The sequence below is a fragment of the Scaptodrosophila lebanonensis genome, unplaced genomic scaffold, assembly GCF_003285725.1.
Source record: "Scaptodrosophila lebanonensis strain 11010-0011.00,11010-0021.00 unplaced genomic scaffold, SlebRS2 tig00000092-arrow-pilon, whole genome shotgun sequence".
Taxonomy (NCBI): Eukaryota; Metazoa; Arthropoda; class Insecta; order Diptera; family Drosophilidae; genus Scaptodrosophila; species Scaptodrosophila lebanonensis.
The window spans coordinates 3533772-3559830 of NW_022060566.1; the positions used below are offsets into that span (position 1 = coordinate 3533772).

The window sequence follows — 26059 nt, forward strand, 5'->3', positions numbered from 1 at the left end:
AATCCCTCTAGCGGCACCAAGTCAAACTACCACCGCCTGTGGTTGCTCTGCAACCCTGTTCAGTGTTCATTACCAATACTATGTTTGCCCACCCGCTGCGAATGGCTAATTCGACAAAACGTGAAAAGTAAGAAGAAGCACCATTGAATTGTATAGCTGAAACTGCGTTCGAAAAAAAAGAGTTATCTTGTGTTTTGTTTTGCTTTAAGGCAATTTCTCTTGCCCCAAAAGAACAAACAACAATTGCGGGCTTAAATTGTGTTCAGCACATGAGGGAAAAGTTTTCGCGAGCTTAACATCCATTACCCAGATCAAAATCTCGCAAGAAGAAGCAGCAACATCAGCTATAATTGTAGCTCTCGTTTTTATTGTGTCCGCTTGGGGAGAAAATGGTGAAAAATGTGTGTGCGCAACGAAAACACATGTAGCTCGGTAAACTAACATATACATATATATACCAAAATAACAAAGATCGTTTGGTTTGTGCGTTAAATAATATTTATATGGTGGTTGTTACAGTCGTGTGTGTGTGTGTGCGAATAATAGCGAAAAATCAGTGCGTGCAACAAAATTGCGCCAATAAGCGAATACGAAGTTTTCGTTTATTTTTTTTTCTTTCGCTGCTGCATTCCTACTTGAACGCATACACATGCATGTTCAGGCATACATACACATATGCAGCACATGCATTCACGCAATAAGCGAATCACAACAACAAGAACAACAACAAACACTGCGTCGTCGTTGCTGTCGTCCTCAAATGTTTCTTCAGGTGATGCCTGAGCTGTCATCGTCCAGCCAACACCAACAATTCCCGCCATGGTCACGGCCAAAGCTGCCAACGGAATGAATATTCAATAAGAAAATAAAAACATTTAACGGCCTATCCAAGATCATGCAGCTTAAATATTGTTTTGTGAGAATGCAATTAATTTTGCATTGATGTTTTTGTGTTCCGATAAAAAAATTGGAAATGCACACAAACACATACAACAAACACACAGGTACGCACACACACGCATGCACGCCTCTCTTGTGCAATATTGTTTGCTCACTCGCACTCTTACTGTGCTAATGCCTTTTAGATTTGTTGTGTTTTGCTGTTGTTGCCTTTTGACATCTGCTGCGTTTTTGTGTTTGTGTGCGTGAGTGTTGCCCTACCATTGTCAAAATATGTATAAAAACGCAGCAACAGCGAATTGTGAAAATTAACGCGATTAACAAATAATTAAAACGTTTAAAAATGTTGGCCTTCAATTGGTCTCCATTGCAGAATAATTCAACAGGAGTGGCTGCCACTGCACGTGCAAAGTGCATAGGATAAATAGTAAAACGGAATCAACAACAACAATAGGCAACTGCAATAAGAACAACAAAAACATCAACAACTGCAATCAGATTCGGGATCATACGCTGCAAAGTGCCTCAGCGTCCGCGTCAAAATGTCGCGCTGGGGCAAAAACATTGTTGTGCCACTGGACTCGCTCTGCAAGGAGAAGGAGAACACCAATCGTCCGACAGTGGCACGGTCCGTGGGCACAGTTGGGAAATGGGGGAAAATGGGTTTCACATCGACACGCACCTATACTTTATCGGCTCTGCATCCGATGGCTGCTGCTGCAGCGGCTGCCGCTGCTGCCGCCAGTCCCGCCCAGAGTCCAGCCTCAACGCATGAGCATGATCCTCACGATCTGTCCGTGTCGGTGCCGGAGCCGCCCAAACCGAAAAAGTTCTTCAAATCGCGCAATGCCGCTCCGCCAGAGGTTATAGCACAAATCATTCAGCAGTTGCCACACTGTGTCGCCACATCGCCGACACGAGACCACGGGGCGGGAATGACGGGATCGGCTACCACGCCCACACAGGAGCATGGTAACCATAAGTCGACAGGAGGAGGAAAAGGCAATTCCGCAGAGCGGAAACGCAAGTCACCCAAAAAGAAGAAGGCCAACTTGGCTGCTGTCGCAACGCCCGGTGCGTTGAAGGAGTTGGCTGATGGGTTGGATACAAGCGCTTCACCAGCTGTCGAACCGAAGGGCAAGAAGAAAAAGCTAAAAGAGGAGAAGAAATTGAAGCCGGAAGCGCCACCTTCACGCATTTTGGGACGGGCACGCAAGGCGGTCAACTATTGTGAGGTCGATGATGATGAGCGCTATCCAACACCCGTCAAAGATCTGATCATTCCAAAAGCTGCGGCAGTAGAGCTGGATATAAATAACTCCACTGCAGAAGCAGAAGCGGTAACCACATCCGAGGCAGCGACGGTGGCGACGTTGCCGCCACCCATAAGTGTACCCGCAGCAGCAACCACAACAACAGTGCCAGTGCCATCTGCCTCGTCTAGTGCGTCCCGTACGCCGGAGCATCCGCCGATAGTGTTGCGCATTTCCAAGGTGAGTCCGTTTTACATAAGGGTAACTGATATAAGCCTGTTATACCCTTGACTAAAAGGTGTATGATAATGTGTCGAGACCGACCATGTCAGATCAATTTATCATATATGTACATACATACATAACTGTCAAAGAAACTATATCATTTAGAAAGAGTTGTGTGAAAAACTGATGCCATGTCTTGATGGTTTTGCATCAATTGTTGATCCCGTGGCATAGTTGAATAAATTCAAGAGTAAATAATACTTTCTTACATATACATATGTTCGTATGTATGCACTTAGTTCATGGGCCATGGCCATAAAATACAATGTTCTTGTTTAAGCCACTGTATTTGTTTATGTGTGTATATTGAACATTTAAGTATCAAATACAAACAAAAACATTCATTATGCATATCGATGTTATCGTTGATATCGAAATATAAAAAAACTAACGGAAGAAGCTGTAGATCAAACCCCAGCTGCGCACTCTCTCTCTCTCTCTCTTTTTCTTTCTATCGTGCCGCTGCGTAAGTGCATGTGAATGCATGTGTTTGCGCGTGTGTGCGAAAGAGAAATCGACAACAACAAAACGAACGGTTAAATTACGCGCGCTTTTACAGCGAATGGAGTTTTCGTCGTCGTTGTTGTTGTTCTACTTTTTTCTTTATTTCATTTGACGAGCGGCCGTAGCTGTCGTGGATTTTTTAGTACGCTTTTTCAATTTTCCCACGTCGTACAACAAGAATATTAAAAAATAAAAAAAAAAACTGAAACTAAGTTAAAGAAGCAGTGTAAAAAGTGTTTGTTTATTTATTTTTCAGGGCACTTCGCGTCTCGTCAGTACAGATAGTGAGGAGCCACCAAATGCTTCGCCTGCTGAGCAGCAGCACCAACAACAACAGCAGCAGCCTCATGATTTTGAGGCGCCGGATGCCAGTGAAGCATACGATGTTGAAGTTAAAGTTCCTGCACCAAGTACGCCAAAAATAATTGTGAAACCGCCACGTCCGCCGCCAGCAATAGAAGCAAGCACTACAAACAATAACAACAACAACGACGACGACGAAGAGGAGGAAGAAGAAGAAGAGGAAGACGAGGAGGAGGAACCACCTGAGATCAACTATTGTACTGTGAAAATATCACCGGATAAGCCGCCCAAAGAGCGACTGAAGTTGATCATTAAAACCGACGTTATACGCAACGCCATCGCCAAGGCGGCTGCTGAAAAGAAATCCAAAAGCAAGAAACACAAACATCCCAAGCACGCAGCACTTGAGCAGCTGTTGCCGGCCCCCGCAGCAACAACCACAGCACCTGGAGTAGCAACGACGACGGCGGCGCACGTTTCCGCCTCCGAATTCAAAACGCCATCACCACATTTGGCGCTTAGCACCGACCAAGTGCAGCATCCGCACGCGTTGCCGCATCATCACCGCGGCCACGTCATCTCTCCGACCACCCGCTCCGAGCACGATTTCGACTCGCAATCATCAGTGTTGGGCAGCATCTCGTCAAAGGGGAACAGTACGCCACAGCTTTTGGCGCAAGCCGTCCAGGAGGACAGTTGTGTGATACGCAGTCGCGGCTCCAGTGTGATAACTAGTGATCTGGAGACGAGTCAACACTCATCACTGGTGGCGCCACCCTCGGACATCGAATCGCGACTCGAGTCCATGATGATGACCATAGACGGAGCGACGAATGTCGGAAATGAGGCGCACACGCGAGTGCCAATTGCCGAGGAGCCCCTTCAGGAGGATATTCTAGCTGTATTGCGCGGCGAAGTGGCGACGGCTACGCTTAATGGCGATGCGAGCGACAAGGAACCAGAGGCGGAAGGTCAACAGCCGAAGCGCTCGACTCGCGGACGACCACGCAGAGCAGTGCCCACCGCCGCAGCTGTCCAAAGCACAGATGTGGCTGTAGCAATAGCTGCACCAGCTGCGGAACCATCACCACCGCCAGCAACGACGACACGAACGCGCGGCCGTGGTAAGCCAGCAACTGCTATTCCCGAGCCAGTGACGCCAAGTGGCAAACGAGCGACGCGTGGTCGCGCCAAGAAAGTGGAATCGGAGAGCAATATGGATGTGGGTGAGACCACTCCAGATAAAAATACGGCATTGGCTATGCTGGACAATGAGGCGGAACAACAGACGACAACTACTGTGGTAGCCGCTCCACGCCGAGGACGCCCTCCACGTGCCAACAACAACGCGGCAAGCAGTACCAACACCAACAATAATAATAACAATATAAGCAAAATTGCCGCCAATTTAGCTGGAAAAGCGGAAGCTGGCAAATCAAATGATCTTGGAACGCAACGAAGTTATGGCCGGAAACGCAAGAATCCACAAGTGACGCACTTGGAGCCGGAAAGCGATCCGACGCCCGAAGACGACATGGCTATGGATATGGATGCAGATTCACAGCCCACGCCAGCCAAAATGCCGCACAACTTGCCGCTGGACGCGCTTACCGATGACCTTTCGAATAATTCGAACAATTCCTCGCTCCAGCATGATGGGTCAACATCATCGCCTCCACCTCGGGACTACAAGTTTAAAGATAAATTCAAGCGAACACTCACGCTGGACACGCAAGTAGCCAATCAAGCAAATGCAGCGGCGGCGGCCGCAGCTGCTGCCGCTGCTGGAACCGCTGAAGAAGCTGTCGATAGTGGAGAGGTGCCAGCAGCTGAGCAACGAGGCGCCGTCAAACTGGTCATATCGAAGAAGAAGGGCAGCATTTTTAAGAGTCGTACGCTAGTGCGTTCCGATCAGGCACAACCGGCCACAGTGGCCAAAAGGCATCTGTATAAACACAGCTGGGATGCAGCATTGGAGGCCAATGGTGCTGGAACTGGAAGCGATGCCAGCAATGCCTCACCCTCGACCACGAGTGGCGGTGGCGTCAAGGCAGATGCTCTGGTTGCTGGCAAATCTGCTGCGGATGCCATCTATGCGGACTTTGGTGATAGCTCCTCGAATAATAATACGTCCAGTGGCAGCGGCGGTGGTTCCTTGCGCGGCGAAAGTCCCTCAATGGGCAAATTGACGCGTGGTGCCAAACCCAATGCGCAATCGGCACCCACAAACGCCAGTGGTGGCAATCACTTCGATCTGGACGATGCCCTGAGTGGTGGAGGAGGCGGAGGAGGTGTTGCTTCTGGTGGTGTCGGCGTCGGTGGTAGCGGATCTGGCGGAAGTCTCAGCAATGCCGAATCCTCAGTCACCAGTGTGCGAGTCGATCGCAAGACTAAGGAATACTATACGGTTGTGCGTAATGTGAAGACGGCGCATCAAATACAAGAGATTGGCGAGTATCAGGAAATGGACGACGATGTTGAATACATACTGGATGCGCTGCAGCCGCACAATCCATTACCCACACGCTGTCTCTCAGCACTGCAGTTGGCCACAAAATGCATGACGCCTTCGTTCCGCATGCATGTGCGTGCCCATGGCGTGGTAACCAAATTTTTCAAGGTAAGTGCAGACTTTCTAACATCCTTTGAAATATTCTCCTTGTTGCTATTCAGCTTATTGGCAATATTTCAAAACTGAGTCTATAATAACAACTTGATATGGCATATTTCTCAACCACAGAGAGCGCACACATTTTGAATGAAAAAGAAACTGGTTTAAGAGATATAGTCATTTAAAGAGTGTTATTGATCAGAAGCTTCCATTAGCTTTAACTCACTAAATTCTTTTCCATTTAAGGCACTTTCTGATGCTAATAAGGATCTGAGCCTGGGCCTCTGCACCTCCGCCATAATGTACATACTCTCACAGGAGGGTCTCAACATGGATCTCGATCGTGACTCACTCGAACTGATGATCAATCTGCTTGAGGCTGAAGGCATTTCTGCACCCTCCGATCACGCCAACTATGAACGCAACAAACAGAAAGTGCGCGAACTCTGCGAGGAGATCAAGGCGCAAGGCAAGGGCACCCATTTAAATGTCGAATCCATCACCGTCGGCACCCTGGCCATGGAAACGTTGCTGTCGCTGACATCCAAACGTGCTGGTGAATGGTTTAAGGAGGATCTGCGCAAACTAGGCGGTCTCGAGCACATTATTAAGACCATCTCGGACTTCTGTCAACCGATAATTGAGCGCAGCAATGTCGCCGCTGGCATTACGTGGCACCAATCCCTGCTGGATAATATGCAGACAGTCGCACGGTGTCTGCGCGTGCTGGAGAACGTCACACAGCACAACGAGACAAATCAACGCTACATGCTGACCTTTGCCAATGGGCGAGCCGTGGACACGCTGTGCATGCTGTATCGCTTATGTGATCGCCAATTGGTGCTACATCCCACAACGGAGGCGGGAGGCAACGGCAAAGGCCAAGGCGTGGGTGTGGCTATGCGCGAGCTCCTTATTCCAGTCATGAAGGTATTAATCAACCTCACGCACACATTTAACGAGGCCCAACCATCGCTGGGTGCTGAACTCCTAGGACGACGCAGCGATGTCATTGAGACGAGCTTCCATTTGCTGCTCTTGGCCTCCAACCTAATACCGGACCGTTGCGTTTTTGAGCTTAGCATATTGGTGAGTACCCATCTATCTCTCCACCTTTGTTCTAAGCTAAGTGATAAAACATTTGATTCGGTTTCCCCATTAGGTTCTCACGCTGCTCATCAATCTGAGCATGCACACACTTCCAAATCGTGCGGCCCTTATGCAAGCATATGCACCACCCGAATATATCGCTGATCATCCGCCACAGAATGACCAGAGCGTGACTGCAATTCAAGCGCTTCTTGAGTACTTTTACAAATGCGAGGAGCTGGCCAAGTGAGTTACCCATTGCTATCCATTATGAAATATATCTGAACTCTTCTTTTCTCCTTTTTATTTTCTCAGGCTGGTCGAGAAGAATACGGATGCATTTTTGGAGAACAACGAGAAGAGCAAGAAGAAGCAGGAGGAGGTGGAAGAGACTGTCAATAACCGTAAGTATTGTGGAGGTCGATAAAGATGATATTCGTTTAAATTGTAAATATCTGGAACTTTGAACTAAAATTAATTTTCCTTCAAACAGACAAAAGAAAAGTCTACCTTTTTTGTTAAACAAATAGTTTATTCCAACAATATTCCACTCATCTGAGGTCGTGAATCGCTATTTGCTCTAAGCAGACCTAAAAGAAACTTAAAGATTATATGATATTAAATACTTATACTTCACGCACCCTCTTATATCACCGTGATGTTCCTTTCACTCTGTTTCAAATATTCTTTCATCTATTCTTTTCATCTATCGCAGTATAGTTTATAGATTGCTTATACTAAATAACAAATTTATAAGAATTTTGAAATGTCCCCAGTCCCCATTTTATGTTTGTGTTACTCTGCATTATTTTGGATTTTTCCCACAAAAGAAACGGGCATGGAAATGGTGAAAAGTGCCAAGTTTCTACGGTGATAAAAACAAAAAAGCATTGTTTCCGAATTACAGAGTCTACAATGAGAATGAAATGGTGGACCAAATTAAGGCGTTGTACGAACTTAAAAGAGTTCCAGCTAGGGATTTTATTTGAAAATAATTGTATTATATGTATTACAAGTTTTGTTTTTAAGCCATACAGTAACTGATTCCATAATAATACGACTATTCTCTTCTGCAGTTGTCCAACGCGCCGGCCACCACATGGAGCACACCCTTAAGGGCAGCTATGCGGCCATACTTATTGGCAACCTGATAACTGACAATGAGGAGTATGAGAACGTTTTGAGACGTCAGTTGCGTGGCAACAGCTTTAAGGAGATCATTGGCGTGCTGGAGAAGTATCATACGTTCATGAGCCTAACATCTAGTGTACGTATTAAATTGTAATTGAAATTTGAGAGATTTGTTTGCTAAGTAAACTGTGTTTGCTTTCCACAGTTGGAAGCCGCATTTGTGGCGCACATGAAGTCAACGAAGAAAATCATTGACAATTTTAAGAAACGTGACTATATCTATGAGCACTCAGACGAGCATACAATGCCGTTAAATCTAGAGACCACGCACCATCACCAAATCAGCAGCACCACCAGCAGCACAAGTGGCAACGTGCCCCCAACGGAGGCAGGCAGCTCATCGCCACCAAATAGTGCGACGGCGACGACGACGGCGAGAAGCAGTAATATGCCTCGTGTTTATAAGACCTACAGTAATCACAGATAATTGCAATACCATCCACATCAAAGTCCACATCCATATTCACACACTCGCACCCATGCCCACGCGCATACCCACACCCACTGCGACACCCACACGCAAATGGACACACGCGCAAACGCATACAAAAAAAGAGAAAGAGAAAGCCTGCCACCAAAACAAATAGTTTGTTTGTAATTAATTGTTTATGTAGTTTTGTTATGTGTATGTATTTACGTATATAATAATGGATCAGCAATGTCGTCTAAGCTTTATCATAATAGGTGTAGTATGTATCCAATTTTTTGTTGTGCACTATTTATTTTGTCCTCTCGACTGGCTACCCTTACGATTTTAAAAGCAACAATTTTATGTATGTGCTTTTATTCTATTATTATTTAATTTCAATTTTTTTTTATATATACATATATGTAAAATTTAGCATTAGTACATCACTCTAGTAGCATCATTTTATTAAAGAATAATCATCATGTGTATGTGTTAACAAAAAGTGATAGCAATTTCTTAAATAAGATGGTCAGGAGGTCGGTCAGTGTCCTACAAACAGAATTATCGGGACAGATAAGACAAATTACGGAACACACACACTATGCAAACGACAAACGAAAACTGAATTCTGAAAACAGCAGCAACAACAAAAACAACAACCACAACCAAGATACAAAGTAATACTGATATGTGTACGTTATATAGTCATAAGCAAGTTAGCAACTATTAATTATACGCATTACCATAATTATATATACATATGTAATTTGATGTACATATACATATAATGTTTACGCAAAGAAATTTATCGCTCTCGTCTAATTTTGTCCCATTTTTTTTATATATATATATAAATATATAAAAAACCATTAACTATACCTATGTATAATGATAGCGCTCTATAGTAGTAAGTAAGAAATCCACATGCATACCATATACATATATGTATATGCGAGCTGGATAACGATGGTGATGATGACCTGTAGGTAAACGGCGCGCCGTATGTACATAGAGAGTGTACATACGTCGTAGGTTTTATATGTAAATGTAAAATATGTATTAATAATACAAGATACGTTTATAAGCACCGTTACGCATAAATTTATAGTTTTACAATTACGGCATATTAAAATATAACTTGTAACAAATAGCTGCTTATACACATATGTATATACATATGTACATATGTGTATTTAAAAACAAATAAAAATATATATATACATACGATGTCATTTTAGGATTAAAAGAGATCAAGATCAAGTTCGGGAACAAAATTTATATTTATTTTGTGTTTTATAATTATAACAGCAGAAACAACAACAACAAAGCAAATCAAGCGCAAGCAGTAGTTTGAAAGTAAATATGTAAAGATGCATATATTGTTCTTGAAAAAATAAAATAAAAAACAAAACTAAATAATAGTAAAAGGAAAGTGTTTTAAGTGGTTGTTTCTATTTAAAAGCATTAGATCAATCTGCAGGAAACTCTAATTGTAGCAGATTCGGTATATCCAGAACTCACCTAAAGCTACGGAATTGTTGCAATACGCAACGTTTGTTTGTTTATTTGTTTGTCAGCCCTGGCACTCGTGCTGAATGGCACTCCATTTTCCACAGGACTTGAGCGTGCGTGCGTTTCGTCGCGAATGGCGTTTTTGCGCACGCCAGTAGGAAGAAGCAGAGCACTGGCAGTAGTATCGCAGCACAAGCAAAACCAAAACGGAAAAGCCAAAGTTATGTGAAAAATTGTTTATATGTGTAATATCGCCCCACACAGCCCGTTAGTCAATTAAATAGTTCGGCTCCAAGTTGATTTTTTTCTGTAATTCGCACACACAAATATTGTATGTATATATATTTTGTTAATTTTTTTTGGCAATTATCAAATTGAGTGCGACTGCGGCGATGTCGTCCGTCCGTCGTCGGTTGAAATGAAAGCGTAAGCGTGCAAAATTGCTGTTCCAAGGAACGTTCGGTGAATGAAAAAGGAAATAAAATAGAAACGATCGGAGGAAATATATCAAAAGCAAATAAGTGTCGAGTAAATATCATCGGCAGTAAACATATTAATTTAATTAACAATATGTCAAAAGTGTTGAGTCCGCACAAACAGACGGCAGACGCGCGTGTTGTGAGTGCAACGGGCAGCGGCGGCAGTGGTGGCGGTGGCGGCGGCGGCAGCAGCAGCATAGGCGATACTTCGTCCGGCAGTAAGCGGACGTTCATCGATTTGGACGCCCTGGACTATACCAGCGGTAGCTCGATCATTGAGTTCCTGGCCAAGGAGCAGGACTGTGCTATCGAGGCCGATCCGGAGAGCATATTTCAGGAAGTGAGTCGCCTCACCGACAGCACAGATATGCGCTCCGTGGACGAACTCCTGCTGGAGGCAGAGCGTCTAATACAGCAGCAGCTCCGTCTGGGTAGCCTGACAGCCGACACCAACGGCAATGGCAACATTGACAGCGGCAACAGCAGTGGCGCCGGCGGCGATGGCGAGAATGTGGCCAATGCTGTGGACAAGGATAAGCTGTGTATGCAGTCCTCGCCACAGCATCACGGCAGCATTAAGCTGAACTCGCGCTACACGCGCCGCATCGAGCACGTCATCCAGGCACCCCAATTCTGCCACCCCAGTGCCAAGACCAACAACAAAGCTCAGACGCCCAGCGAGCTGCTCAACTCCAGTCTGTCAAGCAATGCCAGCAGCAGCAACTGTGGCTTTGCGGCCTTTGTAGAAAATCTGCCCTCGGAGTCTGTCATTTCAGAGGAATCCACGCCCAAGGACATGCACAATTTCACGGCCAATTTGGATAGCCAGCACACAGCCACCCATTTGTTGGACAATACGGATAACGATGAGGATACGGTGAGTTTAAAAAAAGACAGCTTTATTTTCAGCTGCCAAGTTACACACAGAACACGTTTATGCGACAAAATCATGAATTTACAAAAACTGCTTTAAAAGTAACAAACATTTTAGGGTGCTTAACAAAAATATGAGCAATTAATCGATTAAAAAAAGTTAAAGTTAAAAGAACGTATTTCTGCAACCATATCATGAATTCACAAAAAACTCTGATAATGAAATTTGAGAATATTTTAAGCGGTTTACAACCCCTAATGAAATCATTTGTTGGCAAAATCATAAAATCGGGATTTAGAAATAAGTATGTAGTTCATAAAAAAGTTTTTTTGTGAAAATCACGAAACAACAATGTTATAAAGAGTTAAATATTATTAACTAATCGTTTTATTTATTTTTAATAATCGGGATATACACAAAATCGCAAAACTGTTTTATTTTAACAAAAAAAATATAAAAAATGTTATGTCGATAAATAGTTTTCGAAATAGGCAATTTTATATTCAAGACTAATAGGAACAAATCACAAAGTTACGAGCTGCTTTCCGTTTATAAATTTGTTGCTTTTATCAAATTAATGCAAAACCTTGTTTTCCTATTGAGAAAGTATTGAATTGGTTGTTAATTTAGTCTTAAAATATATAATTTTATGTTGAGCAGCCAAGTTAGAGGAAATAGGTGTTTATGAAAGGAAATGACGAATTCACAAGTGAGTAAATTTAATCAATAAGTCGATAATTAATTAATTGTCCCAATGGCTGACAAGAAAACAAAAAGACTTGCTCGATAAATATGTTTAAAACTTGCCAATTTTATTGTCATCTGAAAATCACGAAAACATGGAAACTTGAATCATTTTATAAATAGCCAATTTTATTTCCAGCCAATTAACATATATAAAATGCATTTTTAGCGCCAAACTCCGCAATGTCTGAATTCGCAATCACTTTATCGTACCTGAAATCACACACATTGCAGATTTCGCAAAAACACTTTCAACAAATACAGTTGAGATATTCACAAAACGGATCAGATCAAATGATTTTGAATACCCGTCGTACACAAAGTTTAGGGTTATTTAAAGGTATAGAGAGAGTTAAAGATACATAAATAGAAAGGAAGGTAGCCCATTTTTCACATAATTCCGACATTCACGCATACAAATACACACGCACATGGGCACTCGCACACACACACAAACACATAGATATATATAGTATTTATACTAAATATAGATTTATCCAATGGCCTGCGCCACTGTCTCGGCTAAAGTCCAGCCTTCCAGTGCCGTATCCTTGATAAACCGGGGAGGCAGCACAAAGCCAAAGTTGCCGCGATCGCGCAACTCAATCGTGTAGACATATTTGACATTCAAGGCGGCCCGACTCCAGTCATCGGAGCCGCCGCCAGCGATTCCCAGAGCCTCGTGGGTGACAGATGCCCGGTAATTGGCGCCCGTCTTTTGAGCAATGCGCTGGACAGCGGTGTTGGCCACGCGCTGGAGAACGCTGGCGTCCTTCACCTTGACAGCCTTGTAGGCCCAGGGATAGACCACCATCTGGCCATAGCTGTGATAGGTTAAATAGGATTCCAGATTGTATTTGCGCTTGGACAGAAATTCGACGACAGCCTGCGTTTCCAGTTCGGAGGCGGGCTGTGAGCCACGGTAGGTGTCACTGCAGGGATTCGTTGAGGAGCCATATCCATTCCAGCCGATGTCAAAGTTACGATTCAGATCGACGCCAAAGCATTTGGCGCGACGCGAAGGCGAACGATTCTTCCGCCACAGCCGATTCACCGTGCGACTGTATTCGTAGCCATCGGGATTCATCACCGGCATTATGTACCAGGTCAGACCACGTATGTGGGCGGGTTGGTTCTCCCAATTCGACATTAACTGGTAAAGGATGAAGGTCACTGTGGCCGGGCTGATCCATTCGCGCGCATGAATGCCGCCATCAATCCAGATTTTCTTGTATTCGCGCGGGTTCTCAGAAATTCTAAAAGTTGGGTGAAAAGCAAAGCATACTTTTAGGAACGACACAAAATGTATTATCTGAAGAATTATTGAGAGCGAGAAGCCCTTAAAACTCTTTATACAGTCGCGGTTTAAAAAAATCGAACATGTCAATCATTTACAAAACCGTTCCCTTCAACATTTGACCAACGTTCAGGAATCACGTTTTTCCTTAACTGTTAGTTTTATTAAATCAGTAGTTTTTCCATATTATAACTTATAAGAAGAGTGTTGCCTTCTTTCCTATTGGACTCTGAAAAAGCATTCGATGAATTCACATATCTAGTGATTAGTTTCGACAAATTTAATGGCAACTTATGTAATGGATGATTTCATTGAAAGCTTAGTATAGAAATTATCTGAGCATAATACTGGTTTTGATTGATTGTTTTGATTGTTTCAATTCCTAAATTCGATCAAATGATTTATCATTTTGTGAAATCTTTAACAACGATTGAATTAGGTGGCTAAAAAAGTTACTATTGAAACCAAAGCTTCATGGCAATACTTTTTGAATGAAATAGTTAAATCGCTTTTTGAGAAGAGAGATGTTATGAGATTTCAAATCCACATTACTTTACTGTACTATTTGCGCATTCTTTTTAAAATTTTATTTTCAATACTCCTAATAAGTTGGTCTTTCTGGTATTGTTTCTATAAATCCTCCCTCTCAGCCATAAAGCGGCTCTCAACTAAGCTTACGATCTGACATCATCTTTTTATAAACAAATAATATATTCGGTAAGCTGTTAATCATTTAGAAGAGTAACATTTGATGACGAAATGTCAATGATTTTAATTGATTGTTACATTGATAAATCTATCAAAACTTGCGAGTTTTTTGTAACTTACCGCAACACCTTAAGATCCCGTCCCTCAGCCGTTTTGCCAATGGTATAGAGGCGGCAGACATTCGGAAATTTGGTGCGTATCTCACGCATGAAGGCATAGATGGTCTCCAGATCGTGGTAGTCCTTCCAATGCATACCACTGCCATTGCGTGTAGCTTTCTCTGTAGAGGATAAAGAGAAATTGTTGATGAATTTCTTCTTGTGTAAGTCTGGTTAGAGACTTATACAAATCTACGATTTAATCTGCACTTAAACCTACTTGTTCGTGCCCCAAGGCGGCCCAATGTGCTCGCCACACTCTCCAGCTGCTCCTGATCGATCAGAGACTGAATATTGTCGGAGAGAATTTGAGACTCGATATTATGGGCTGCCAAAAAGCTGCGAGCAGCCTTCAGCTGCTCCTTAGCAATGGATATGTCCAGGAACTTGGAGTTCTCCTTCCAAATATTGCCTCCAAATTTCTGCTCCAACATCTGGCGAAATGGCAATCGTTTCTGCATACCCTCCGAGATATTGTAGATGCGCCACAATTGGGCCTCATCGTACCGTACTGGGATCTCATTAACGTCCATCATACCCGCAGCATCAGCGGCAGAGTCAGGGTCTAATGTGCCGTTTAGGGTCATTCGCTCGTACAGAGCCTTGTTGCCGGTCGCCACAAGGTGTCCTTGGCTGGCCGTAACGGGTTCCATGGCGGCAATATCGAATGCATTGGACCCAGCCAGGGCTCCAAGCACCAGCACCAGCGGCAGCATCAGCAGGCAAAGGGTAGGTGGGGCGGGCGGACTCATGGTGCTGCTTCCGTGCTATTTCGTTATCGTTTTTGTTGTTGTTGCCTCAGTTGGGTAATTTCCAAATCAAGTTCTCGCCACACTGCAACGAAACAAAATAGTCGACTACCTTATCAACATGCGAGTGTCAATGTCAATGGAACTGGCTGGGCAATTACAATTATGAGACAGGCTCGCCTTTTGTTTCGTGTGCTTTGTTATGTTTTTTCCCCCGGCATCCGATTTCAGTCAGTTAAGTAATTAGTGGAAAATCTCTACGTGCCGTACAACAAATATAATATATAATTCATAATAATACACACAAAGTGTAGTATTTATTTATATGAATTGAATTCGAATCATCTAAAGGGTTGATATATAGGTGTATATATCAGATTTTACCTTGTGGCTATCTAGTACCTTAATACTTCAGTCATATATTAGAGTTTACCTTACTTAGGTCTTCTCCTTTGATGTAATTGGCTGTGTATTTTACGCTTTTTTACATTAATACGTTAATCGAGGCTTACGATAAACAGGAAATATTGTTTCATCTCGCCTTCTTCCGATTTCTTCAAAGAATTCTATCGGATTAATTTTATATATTTTCTACATAGCTTCTACTTTCTATATATGGCTTCTACTTTAAGATAAACAAGAAATTGTATTTAAGTTCGCCTTTTTCCGATTTCTTCAACAAAGAAGAAATTCTGTTCTGCCATTTAGGCTCCCCTGTATATATACATATATGCTATATTTATGAAGTCATTTAAACTATGTTCCTTTGCTTCTTCCTCAGAAGTTAATGAAAGGAGCAAAATGATTTTTATGTTTGAATCACACACATAGGTATGTAAACAATAAGATTTATTAATTAGATTCTCCACACAGTTTTTTGCTTACAAATTTTTCTTCAACAACGACAATATAATTGCTCATTTATTACGCTGTTATAAGCAACTTGATGTTTCATTAATTGAGATGAAACTTGGGATGGCATTCAAATATATTTATAGACCCATCTGTGACTTTTAGCCTCGCGTAGGGGAAGATTTATAGATAACGGTTGAATACAATTTCTATTCTTTACATCATGTACTTCCTACATTTGGCTTCGTCATCTTACTATCAACTATTATTTTTTTTATTTTGATCTTCTTGAAAAGATAGATCATTTGAATTAGAAACACGCTAAAGTTCGCGAGCTAGAAACGTTGTGATCGCGTCAGATCAGCAAATACGAGATTAGCAGCAGTTGCTTTGAAATGGAAACTGAATTAATGAACGATTCTATTATTTAAAGTGATTTTAGCGTTATACATAATATTGCTAGTCCTAAAATTTGGAATGCAACGGGCAGGAATACTTCATATTAAACAAATAATTTATTTATCTGTTAAGTATTAAAGCGGTCCTGTTAATAGTAGCTAAATATATTGAACAATTTTTCTTGTATACTATAATAAATCTATTTTTAAACATTAATTATTATTTAACGTGCAAGCGATCCTTTGCTCTCTCCTGCGCGCTCAGAAAAAGTAAACTGAAGAAAACATTTGCCTGCAGAAGCAAACGAACTATTGGAGAGCGGCCGGAGAGTGCGGAGAGCGTAAGAGACGCCAACAGAGAGTCAGTTGTGATGACAGCACAGGTGCTGGCTTTAATCCAAAACTTCCACATTTGGACACATTTACATGCGCGCGCGCAAACTTTGAACATAAAGTGTCCGTCGATCACAACATTATGTATTTGCTTGCTCAAGTTCAATGTTAATTTGTTTGCCTATTTATTGCAGTCGTTTTTATTGCGATTGATCGTGAGTTGCTGCTGATGTTGTTGTTGCTGTTTCTGTTGCTGTTTCGAATCGATCGCCGTTTAGGAATTTTTATATATATTTACAGCCTCAGTAGTGACTTATACAGCATATACGGGTTTCTTTCAATATTCGATAGCTTGAAACGCATTCGTAATTAGCACATTATTTTTCGTAATGCATACATTTGTATGTGTGCGTGTGTGTGTGTGTGTGTATGTGGATTGGAAGGCTTTGTTTGTTTGGCTAAAAATTGAAATCGTTTAGAGCTTTGCTGTTAGCCATACACATCCATTTAACGGACGACAATTTCTTGTCACGTCTCGATACGAAAAAAGAAACGGTTGTTAAACTAATTTCCAAATTGTATTTATTTTTTTTGTATTTTCTTTATTTTTGTCGGTTACGCCCAGTTTATCACACTACTGTGCTAATTTCACCGTATGTGGTTTTTTATTACCATGCAGAAAGCAGAAAAGCAGCGCTCCATGCCATGGTGGAGCTCCGAGACGCTCCATCTCAAGAACAGGTTCTTGGGAAATAAACAAATGTCGGCTTGTAATGTCCGACCTTCTGGGCTGCTGACGACAAACTCACAGACCAAGCGACCAACTGACTGACTGCGTCTTCTCTTACAGTAATGGTTTCGGTTGTTACTGGTTTTGTTTGGCGCTGTTCTCAGATCACGTGCATTTACAACTTCGGAGAATTGCCGAAATTGGAGCGCGCCAGGCACTAAAACAACAACAACAACAACGTCCAAACTTGTTGTGCAGTGCAAGACCGTTTTTTTTTTTGTATACCCTCCATCGAAAAGGTGAAAGGGCATTTCAGTTTACTACGAAAGTGGCGTGGTAGACCGCGCAAAGCATACTTATTCTTGGTCTGTATGTGACAAGCTAAGTCGGTTAAGCCATGTCTGTCTGTATGAACGCATAGTACCCGACAAGTGAACCATATAGAATAACTAAACTTGATATTCATATGCTCCTAAGCCTGACAAGTTTGTGTTTTTATCCACTCCCTCATAGCTCAAATAATTCTTGGACAGGGACGCCTTTTAAAGAACTTATAACCATAAATGTAAACTTTGACCAGCTGTTGTTGTTGTTGCACACAAAATCAAAGACATTTTTATATTTTTGTTTTTACATTTTTCAAAGTCGTGTCCATTTGATTCTGATATTCCAATTATGTTTATACATACATATATGTATGTAGATATGTACATATACATACATACAGCATATCACTGTCCATTATGTAATTTAAAAAAAGAAAAAAAAATGTGAATCGCTTACATTCTGCGCATGCGCTTCGCACTTTACTGCGTGCTGCCGTTTGTGTGTTCTATAAAAGCTGCAGTTGCCGGCTCCGCTCAACTTTAAACACGCACTCACACTCACGTTGACACTGACGCGCACACTTACGCGCACTGCCCGCTATCACTTTGGTGGTCCAGCGCAGAAGCCAAACTAAACGCTCAGTTTCTGCAGGCGTTAATTTTTATATATAGTGCCAACTTAAATGCCGAAGTGAGGGCAAAAATCGAACCAAATATATGTGTGTACAAAAAATAAAATTAAAAAAAGAAACCAAAACAAAAGTGATCAAAAATAAAAGGAAAAATTGTTAAAAAAAAAATTGCGCTGCTGGCCGACGACCGAACTTCGAGCGAACGCCGCGGACTGAATGAAATGACAACAACAGCAGCAAAAGCGGCAGCAGCAGCAGCAACACAACGCTAACGGTGGCGTCGACTGCAGAGCCGATAAGAGGCAGCAGCAGCAGAGGTAACAGCAGTGGCAGCGAGAGAGTCACGCACACGGCAATGTACTTACAAAAACAAAAACACACACAGAAACAAAGATTAAAGATTGAGTGCATTGAGCGAGTCATGCATTGCAGCAGCAGCGTCTCTGACGCCCACGCCCCAGCACTTTTGACTTTGACTTTGATGCCTGATCGTATGTGCGAGAGGGTGTGTGTGTGTGACTCAAATCAAATCAAACACAATTACAATTACAGCAATTACAGGAGTCGACAATGAATAAAAACTCAAATGTGAGCAGAGATTTCAGATTTTACTCACAGGCTCCGCTTAGTTCGGGCTGCGCTGTTGCTGCCGCTGCTGCTGCTGTATCTGCCACTGCTGTTATTATTTGACTTACATGCACACATACATACACACATACATGCAAACAAACATGTGCACGTAAATACCTGTGCTGTGGGTTTTGTGTTCGTTGATTGTGTGCGCTGTAAATTTAATTTCATTTAACTAAAAAGTCATTGTTGTTGCTGTTATTTGTTGTTTGCATGCCATTTATGCAGAGCGCTGTTGTTGAATTACACACACACACACACACACATACACATGCATAGAGTCGCTTACAAGCCGCGTCATTTTGACCCAATTGGCGTGTTTTTACTTTCTTTCGCTTTTGATTCATCTGCTGTTGTCTGCTGTACTTACATATTATTGTAATCATATCAAAAAAATATATGTATGTATATATTTTCACTTTTTTTGTACCCTTTTGTATGGCAGTTGTTGATGTCTGCAGACACGCACACACAAACAAACATAACTATGTATAAATATTTATAAATAAATATTTAATACATACATACATACATCTTCACCCAATCATCGCTAATGCTGAGTTATGGCTTTTCATTTTACAGCAATCAGATTTTTTCGCTGTTGTTCAGCTTTTAAATTACTTTCTTTGCCGCGTATTTAAACTTTGGGACCACAACACACATGCACACACATACATACACATACGCACATACAAGTAGACATACAAGGCATTGGCGTTTACTTTAAATATTGGGCCTTTCGCCCGCCCCGCATAATTTCCTAGATATGCTCACCATAATTTCTATGTGCATAAATACATCTTTCAATCTGCCTTGTCTTTGACTGGTTTTTTGAAAATCAGAAAGAAAAAAAATAAGATCTCGCTCGCTCAATGCGCGCTTGAAAGTGAAAGTTCCTGTGGCGTTGGCGGCAGCGGCCGCGGCCGCGGCCAATGTCTCTCTTTCTCTCTCCCTCTGAAACGCGCCGTCGCGACGGCTTTCTTTTTGCGGATGTTGCCGCTAGTTATATAGTATAAAATGTATATATGCATTCTAATATATGCATTAATTTCGGAATTTATTGTTCATGCATATGCATACGTGTATGTATGTAGTATTACCTCCTATCTATATAATATTCATAGCAGCCTTTACATAACGATTGTTTGTTTACTAAATTTTCTTCTTTTTCTTTTTGCCAATTTCACCGACACGCCAGAGTCGTTGTCTTCATAATGCTTTAAATTATGAGCACTTTACCTTAACTTACGTGATTCGTCGGCCTTTATGCGCACCGTCTAGAAGTAGGCTACGATATTTTCCCAACGATTTGTAAGTTGCAAAAAACATCATAAAAACGGTATAAAACGCAGACAGTTTGTAGCGAGCGGTAGATCGTAAAAACAAAAAGTATTTTAAAAAAATTTCAATCCGCACTTAGTCGCCCTTCTTTTCCCTTCTTTTGAGAATGTTTGCAGATCGGTCTGTTTTATCGATACTACATACTTGTATATGTACAGTCCTAATGGCACGTCTTAGCCAGCGAAATACAAATTTTTAGAACTTTCGAACAATATTATTGCTATACTCTCTAGGTTAGGTATATGTGCGACCCAATTGGTATATACACTCCCATCCAACTGAACAGGTTCAATACACTTTAAAAAGTAGAACGGCAAAGTTTCTTAAAGCACCCTACCGATTTTTAGTGAAATACACACTTTTCATATAAAACCGTAAATCGCGTACAAAAGTTTGCGGCTTTCAAAATTTATTTTTGTTTCAAAAATATAAGAAAAATGCCCCTTTATTTCATTTCAACTCAACCCATTCAACTTTAAATTGAAATGCCAAAAAGTATAGTTCAAAAGTATAATTTATTATTCCGAATACAATATTTCTTATTTTCCAAACGATTTGGCGTCTATAGGTTTGCATTTAAGTACCAGAAATATCTTTTTTTAGTTTTTGGTTTCACTGCGTGATAGTTTAGAAGAATACGAATTTGACAAAAAGGGAGAAAGAATTATAAATTAACATAAGAACGTTATGTTGGTGTGTTGCTAAACAGTTTTCTCTATTTATTTGAAAATTTTTATCATCATAACTGAGTTATCATATTTAAATAATATTCTTGTTGGCATATTAATACCTTACTTTTCGTCCGAGTTTGGCTTTTCAGTGGAAACTCACATTTCGCATTCTTAGCTATAGCCGTTCTTTCGCTCTTCATGACCGGTTTTATAACTGAACAGTAGTCCAATATGTTATACATTGTAGCGTTATTAAAAAGGTTTATGATGCTTTTAGTGGCATGCAGCATAAAAGGCGGACCTCTTCTAACAGAAGTTTTAAATTGAATATTCATATATTTGGGCAACTGACTGGCACGCTTCGTGTGATGGCTCTGTCGATACATGTATTTGAAATGTTGCGGAACTATTTAGCTGATGTTTAATAAATTAAATAAATAAAACATTTTAGGTCTAAAAAAAAAAAAGAAAAGCATAATTTAACTTGAAGAATGCTTCAATCAAATTGCTGCGCGATGGTCTGCAGAAAATCGAAGGCCTCCTCACCCGATTCGACAATATAATGGGGTGGCATTAGGTAGCCGTAGCGACCCTGATCCTTCAGAAACACATTGTAGACAAAACGGGGTGCAATGGCATCTTGCACCCAATCGGCCGAGTTACCCGCCCGCGCCAACTTCAGCCGATAACTGCTTCCCACACTGTACTCGGCCTGGTTCAGACGTCGCAGGTTGAGGGCCGCCCTATAGGCGACTTTGTGGAGCTCGCGCTGATTGTCCGTCACAAATTCGTCATCACCCCAGGGATAGGTGATTGCCTGTCCATATCCGCCCAGAGAGACATAGGCGCCCAAAACTTTGCGGATGCTGAGCAGGAAATTGCGCATAGCACGCGTCTCCGGCTCGGAGAATGTTTTGATGCCACTATAGAGGTTCTTGCACGGATTCGTAGACGAGCCTGCCTCGCCCCAACTATACTCGAAGTTGCGATCCAAATTGACGCCATAACAGCCGGTGTCGCTGTCGTAGCGCCGATTTTTGGACCAGAGTCGGTCGGTGATGCGCGTGTACTGATAGCCGTCGGGATTGGACACAGACAGGAAGTACCAATCAATGTGCTGCATGTGTGTTTCCTTGTTATCCCACAACGACATTAGCTTCGAGATGGTATAGGTGAGGGCAGCGGGACTAAGCCAGTCGCGTGCCTGCAAACCCGCATCAACAAATACGGCAAAGTTTTCCGGATCGCCATTGGAGATTCTATCGAAGTACAAATTGTTAAAGAATCGTACAAATGGAAAGATCCACAGACTTACCGCAACACTTCGAGCGGTCGCTTGTTGTTTGTCAGACCGATCTGTATGATCTCTGTAAGATCGGGATAGGTCTCCAGCATATGCTGCAGAAACTGTTGGATGTCGCCGTAATCGTGATAGCGTTGCCAATCCAAGAGCGCGCCCTTGCGCTCCAGCCACGGCATTGCCGGATTGCTGTTATTTACCTCCATATAGGTCTCATCGATGGCCAGTTCGATGTCCTCGATCATGACGTTGTAGCTGAAGCCGACCTTCTCCATAAATTGGCGTGCCGCTGCCTTGTTCTTCTGATTAATCAATATGTCAATGCCATCCTGATTAATGTTCCACACCTCGCTACCTGCAATGCATCACAGAAAAAGGATGGCTGTACATATTTTCAGAAAACTCTGAAAAAGGCAGAAAAAGGCACTGCCCCTCGGGCGTACCAAAGTGACGCCAAAAGGCCTTCACCGCGGGCTGATTCAGTTTCGTTTCGTGCACCTTCCACAGCTGGTGGCCGTAATAGCGACGCACCGAGGCATCGCTGCGATAGCGCCGATTGATCTGATAGGTGGAACCGGGAGATAGAAAGTCGAAACGTCGCAAATCTGTGGGCGAAAGCCACTGCAGACTCTCCAGCGTTGTCTCATACAGATCGCTGGTATTCACCGACCAAAGGGCAGGTAACGAAGGCAAACCCGTAATGCTGCGCCACAACAGCAGCTGAGACTGCGTTTTGCTGGCACTGAGCAGCAGAAATAGAAACGTTCTCGGATCCAACAGCATTATTGAAAGAATCGCGGCCTGACAACGCAAGCAAATCTAATCGACTGTCTGTCTGAATCGCGGCAGAAGGTCAAGTTCTTAATTTCTCCAAACTCACAGATTCTTCGATGTGGCTGTGGTTGTGGTAGTGGTTCTGGGTACCGTTTGCTTTGGTTCGACTCTTGGGCGTTGATTCATGCAAAATTTATGCGCTAATGTCACTGAGACATCGACATACAGCTCTTTTGATGATTCTGGCCGACTTTTGTCTTAGCCAATAGTATAATGGGCGCGTTTCTGGCCGCCCTTTGAACTGAGTAATCATTTGGGTCAAAAGGTTGCTGACCTTCAACCAGCAGCGCCAACGCTTACCCACAGATGATTTATCTAACTAATTAGCATTACTACTTGTATTTCCCCCCTCTACTCACCGTATTGCTCAGCGAATTTGCTGAAATCAGTGCCCAACGGCAACTCTGTTCGTTTGCGGGTCGCATTGAAGTTCAACTTCCACAGCTGTGCGCCATAATAGTGCACATAATTCTCATTTAACTGACTGCGATAGTCGGATGTGCGTCCGTATGGCGCCTGTGGGCGTATGTAGCGCAATAATTGACGCACCCCAGCTCCAAAGAAGGGAATACGCGTTAAGGTACCACTCGGACCCACACCAGCACCCCCCACGCTGGCCGCACCCGCTGTCCCCGTCGCGCCCAACTGGCTATTTAGGGTGCCCGAAGCGCCCACAACTGACATCACAAGTATCGCCAAAAGCCCGTCCATTCTTGAATTTGTTCTCCCCGTCCGACTGTGCGATCGCTTAGTTTCGTGGCTCGACATCAAATGCTGTCAAAGATCCGCTGATGATTCCAGCAACCATCGTTAGCTTTGGCTCCCCTGTCTAAGCCAATGCTAATATCGTTTTGTCTCGTCTCGTTTCGTTTCGTTGGCAATTCTTTTGTTTTTTGCACCTTTTCCATTTGCATAATAACAGTGGACAGTGGCGACGATTTGTTTAACCATGTGGTCTGTTGTTTGCTGAGAGACGTCTTTGCTCTTTGATTTTAACAATAACTGACAGCTGAGATGAAGTTGAAATTCAGGACAAACGAGGTAATCCTTTAAGTCTTGGGCTCAGTAGCTCCAAATATAAATCTCTAGACGCTGCAAATTACAAAAGAAACTGAGATGAAGTTGTTTCTTAGAATAAGTTGTACTTCAGTATAAACGGCGTAATCTTTAAAGAAATTAGTAAATTAGGAAAATATATCAGTTCTGGGTAAGGAACCTCTTTAGAGGTTACACATTATAGTTACGTCGTGGTTTTGTGGAACAATACCAGTCCATTTGTGAATGGAAAAAAATCAGTTACAGTGCTTGGGGGATAAGTAGGGACCTGACGAGGGCGCAGATTAAAGCTTTCCTTCCTGGTAATAAATTGGAATTATTATTATTATTATTACTATTAATTGAATTTCAAAATGAACTTCAAATCAGGACACAAGGACTTGTCTTTTAAGTCAATTTAAGAAACTGTTTTGAGGACGGTTCCCTGGAACTACTCTAGAAATATCTTGGAAACAATTTCAGTAATACTTTTATCATTCGTTTTCTTTATATACAGCATAATTTTTATTTATATGCGTTTTAAACAAACATTTCTCAGTCTATTCAAACGGATTCATTTGTCTAATTACAATTACAATTAAATAAATAAATAAATAAATAAATATAATTTCATATCAATAATAAAAAAAAAAATTGACGGCTGTAAAAAAAAAAGTTAGGCTCTAGAAATGAACTAAAATCCGCGACGTCTATTATCCTTGCCATAGGTTATGGCGCGTGCGACTGTCTCGGCGAACGTATAGCCGTCCTTGCCGTTGAATTGAATAAACTTGGCCGGCAGAACGAAGCCATAGCGGCCCGTATCGCCCATTTCGATGGTGTAGGAGTATTTAATGCCCGCAATACCTCTGGCCCAATCATCTGAGCCGCCGGCGGCAGGATAAAGAGTGGTGGCCGATGAGCCAACGGTATACTTAACGCCCGTCGACTTTGTGATGCTCTGTGGGTGAAAACAAGAGTACGAGGTAATGGATAGTTTATCGCCCAGATTCTTATGTGTCTTACCGTGCCCGCCTGACGCGCCACACGATCCAAATCGGCACGATCCGTTGTTAGTTGATAGTCATAGCCCCAGGGGTAGAGTATATATTGGCCATAGCTATGGAAGGATAGGTAGGCCTGGAATGTGTTGCGTGGAAATCCACTGATGAACTTCGAGATGTAGAACGTTTCGGGCTCAGAGAAGGCCTTGCTGCCGCGATATGTCTGAGAGCATGGGCTAGCTGAGGTACCTTTGCCGCCCCATTTATAACCAAAGTTGCGATTCAGATCGACACCCGGACACTGACGACCATGGGCGCGCATATTTTTGCGCCACAAACGATCTGTGGTGTGCGAGTACTCGTAGCCATCAGGATTGGCCACAGGGTGTATGAACCAGTTGATATTACGCATATGTTCTGGCAAATCTTCCCAACCCTCCACCAACTGATTGGCTATGAAGGTCACTGTGGCTGGACTGATCCATTCGCGTGCATGCATGCCACCATCGATCCAGATGCCAGGATTACGTGGATTACCGTTAGAGATTCTGTAAATAAGTGCGCGCATTAGAGACAGAAAACAAACATACAAGTACCCCTGGGGTACTACTTACTTTAGTATTTTCAATGGTCGCTTCTCCACGGAGTAACCGATGGTCTCTGCCGAGCAAATGTCTGGATATGTCTTGGCCATATAGTCGACGAAACCGTGAATATCCTCGAGGCGGTGATAGGCCTGCCAAGTTAAACGATGGCCTGATAGAAGAAGAGAAAAAGTCACAAACTGTATTAACTGAACAACAATTGCAAGTCCAACAGGTTCATTCAACTTAAACCCTTAAGCCAACTGTATACCAAGTCTTTCACGCGCTTGGCAACCCCTTGAACGGAAGTGCCAAATGTTTTG

General features: G+C 42.5%; 4 protein-coding genes across 4 annotated transcripts in view; 2 read left to right on the plus strand and 2 right to left on the minus strand.

Annotated features, from left to right (window-relative positions):
- Positions 1–167: 167 nt before the first annotated feature.
- Positions 168–9767, plus strand: LOC115627105 (protein wings apart-like). Its single transcript, XM_030522668.1, has 8 exons — positions 168–432; positions 1274–2393; positions 3199–5865; positions 6103–6945; positions 7019–7191; positions 7261–7349; positions 8022–8212; positions 8282–9767. The coding sequence occupies exons 2-8, from the start codon at positions 1443–1445 to the stop codon at positions 8561–8563; spliced, it is 5196 nt and encodes a 1731-aa protein (XP_030378528.1). The 5' UTR covers positions 168–432; positions 1274–1442; the 3' UTR covers positions 8564–9767.
- A 457-nt stretch (positions 9768–10224) lies between these two features.
- Positions 10225–26059, plus strand: part of LOC115627107 (centrosomal protein of 162 kDa) — a 32941-nt gene continuing 17106 nt past the window's right edge. Inside the window, exon 1 of the mRNA XM_030522669.1 lies at positions 10225–11413. Within this exon, the coding sequence (XP_030378529.1) occupies positions 10628–11413 (786 nt within the window). The 5' untranslated portion in view covers positions 10225–10627. The remainder of the gene's footprint in view (positions 11414–26059) is intronic.
- LOC115627108 (carboxypeptidase B) lies at positions 12258–18528 on the minus strand. Its single transcript, XM_030522670.1, has 4 exons — positions 18163–18528; positions 14538–15151; positions 14280–14439; positions 12258–13410 (listed from the first exon to the last, which is right to left on the minus strand). The coding sequence occupies exons 2-4, from the start codon at positions 15067–15069 to the stop codon at positions 12648–12650; spliced, it is 1455 nt and encodes a 484-aa protein (XP_030378530.1). The 5' UTR covers positions 15070–15151; positions 18163–18528; the 3' UTR covers positions 12258–12647.
- Positions 21476–23824, minus strand: LOC115627349 (zinc carboxypeptidase A 1). The gene is made up of 5 exons (XM_030522997.1): positions 23473–23824; positions 23160–23175; positions 22723–23021; positions 22295–22634; positions 21476–22238 (listed from the first exon to the last, which is right to left on the minus strand). The coding sequence occupies exons 1-5, from the start codon at positions 23822–23824 to the stop codon at positions 21476–21478; spliced, it is 1770 nt and encodes a 589-aa protein (XP_030378857.1).